The following is a 2415-nucleotide window of genomic DNA, read 5'->3' as shown; positions in this document are numbered from 1 at the left end:
TAAGAACAATATAATTAAGAAAAAGAAGATTATATGATGTTTTTATTACATACCATAGAAGAAGTTAGATGAGAGGTGAAAGTCTCTTGTTTCCTTTTAGCTGCTATAGACCTCCAACATTCCTTAAAGCTTCTACTCCATGCTAACATTGATCCATTTCTATTCACTCTTGATCCTCCATAATAGCTTCCATTGCTACTACTGCTATCACTGCTGCTGCTTGTGGACTCAATTGTCGACTCATCGGAATCAAACTCGGTCGAACCGTCCGATTCATAAGGATTCCGTTGAGTTCTTTGATCAAACTCCACCATCTCAATAACCCTTTGTTTGTTCTCTACTTCACCCATGTTTTCAAATGTTCTTGGCAAGTAATCATGAAAATTCCTCAAGTCCATTATGCTCAAAGAGACCTGTCATCAAATGTATCATAGTGATTATCAATTCATTAGAGCATAATTAGATTAAAAGTAAACGGAAAAAAATAAATCCTTGACTTTTTATCTCAAAAATAAATAAGTGGTGGACTAATTAAAAATATAAAGGCATCCCTCACGTTTTAAAGTGCGAGACATCTAAGTCTCATAAGGTAGCGTTTGTTTTGAAGTATTCAGATAGAGACTAAGAGATTGAGACTCAATATCATATTTGTTAGTTCAAAGACTGATATTAAAATTTCTGTCTCTATCCCCAAAATTTCAGTATTTCAATACTTCTAAAGAGTAGAGACACAAGAGACTAAAATTTTTAGACATAGAGACTGAAATTTTAATAACATTTTATACCTAAAATACCTTTATTTCAATTAATTAATTCTAATTTTACCCTTTGTACAAATTAAATTAAAGTTTTATTCTTGTTTCAATTTCTGTCTTCCACTTTATACCAAACAGAATATTGAGATTTATTTCAATCTCTGCCTTTCAGTCTCAGTCTTTCCGTCTCTGTCTCTCTACCAAACGCGAGACCAATGTATCTTTTATATTTTAAATAGAGAAACTTAAATATTTTGTATTTTAGAAAGTTAGGAACGTATTTATATTTTCAATAATTAATCAGGGAGTCATGTATTTTTGAATTAAAATATTAAGGACGTATTTATTTTTTTCTGTTAAATTAATATAAATGATTATACAACAAAATAACTCTTTTTTCTATGTTTTAATAATTTGACAAATTAAAATGAAAATAAGGAAAATGGACTAGGAATATACCGAAAGTGTGGACTTGATGTGCAAACCATGAAGATTCAATTGAATTGGAAGCGTTTTATGAAGCAATTGAGAATTAGATTTAGTTATCTCTTCCATTGTAACATCCATGGAAACTTCTCCAGCTACCACCATATTATTAGCCTTACATTCTCCTGCATCATCCTCCCCCTGCATTTCATTTTCAGACACACTTTATTTAAAACAAAACACAAACACAAACATCAAACTCATGAATTATATTTATATACATGAATCAAACTACTAAAACTTTGATTGTATATAAAATTCTCCATATTAGATTGGGAATTTGGGATAAAATTATTTTGCACTATAAAGATATCTAATCATATATTATTAAGTCAACAAAAATAATTGACTCAACTATGTGGATATATATTAATTAAACTCAAATAATAATTAAACTCATTAATAACTCCAAAAAATTAAAAAATAAAGTCAGTACTAATAATAGTTCTAACAATAATTATTAAATATTAAATAGAGTAAATTTTGACTATTTTTTATCAAATATTTCACTAATAATTAATGGTGAAAATTCAGTTGCATTTCACGTGAAATTGATAGTTGAGTGCCATTAGATGAAAATTTAGTCAAATCGATCAAATCATGTAACAGCTCTCAATTATCAACTTCACGTCGACTGCACTTGGGTTTTTACCATTATGAATAATGAATAACATGATGTTAGTTCTTACATGTAAGATATGAAATTCCACGTGGCATGCCCCAATTGAGGACCGGTTATCTTTGAGTGCAAGTTGAAAACCGGATAGATCACGTGCGTACCACGTGACAGTTGTGGGTTCTTCAGAACTCAGAAATGTCTTGATGGTTGTGTTGTGTGTATAAGCAGGTTTCGTAATACCATGAAGAAAGGGAAAAAGAGTGCTTCTCCAAATTGAAGAAGAAGAAGAAGAAGCTTTTACTTTCTGGGTAGCTGTTCCCATAACCTGAATAACGAACATGTTATTAACGTTGTTGTCGGTTCCAAAAGTTCCCAATTCCAACTTCAATTGATTCAACTTAACCACATACTTGTCTTTCTTCTGCCACTTCATCTTCATCTTCTTCATATATTATTTGACCAAATTAATTAAGATTTCATGGATGGGAATAATGATTAATGAATCTACTTAATTTAATTTGGCAGCTCATGGCTAATAATATGTATGGCGATTGA

At 30.4% G+C, this 2415-nt stretch overlaps 1 protein-coding gene across 1 annotated transcript in view; it reads right to left on the bottom strand.

Annotated features, from left to right (window-relative positions):
• LOC107647642 overlaps positions 1–2415 on the bottom strand; it is a 4709-nt gene extending 2294 nt beyond the window's left edge. The window contains exons 1-3 of the mRNA XM_016351705.2: positions 1931–2415; positions 1215–1382; positions 54–413 (exon numbers count right to left, since the gene is read on the bottom strand). Coding sequence (XP_016207191.1) covers positions 54–413; positions 1215–1382; positions 1931–2308 — 906 coding nt within the window. The 5' untranslated portion in view covers positions 2309–2415. The remainder of the gene's footprint in view (positions 1–53; positions 414–1214; positions 1383–1930) is intronic.

Source organism: Arachis ipaensis, chromosome B06, assembly GCF_000816755.2.
Source record: "Arachis ipaensis cultivar K30076 chromosome B06, Araip1.1, whole genome shotgun sequence".
Lineage (NCBI taxonomy): Eukaryota > Viridiplantae > Streptophyta > Magnoliopsida > Fabales > Fabaceae > Arachis > Arachis ipaensis.
Note: the sequence above shows the minus strand (reverse complement) of the source record. Positions and strands in the feature narration are given on the sequence as shown.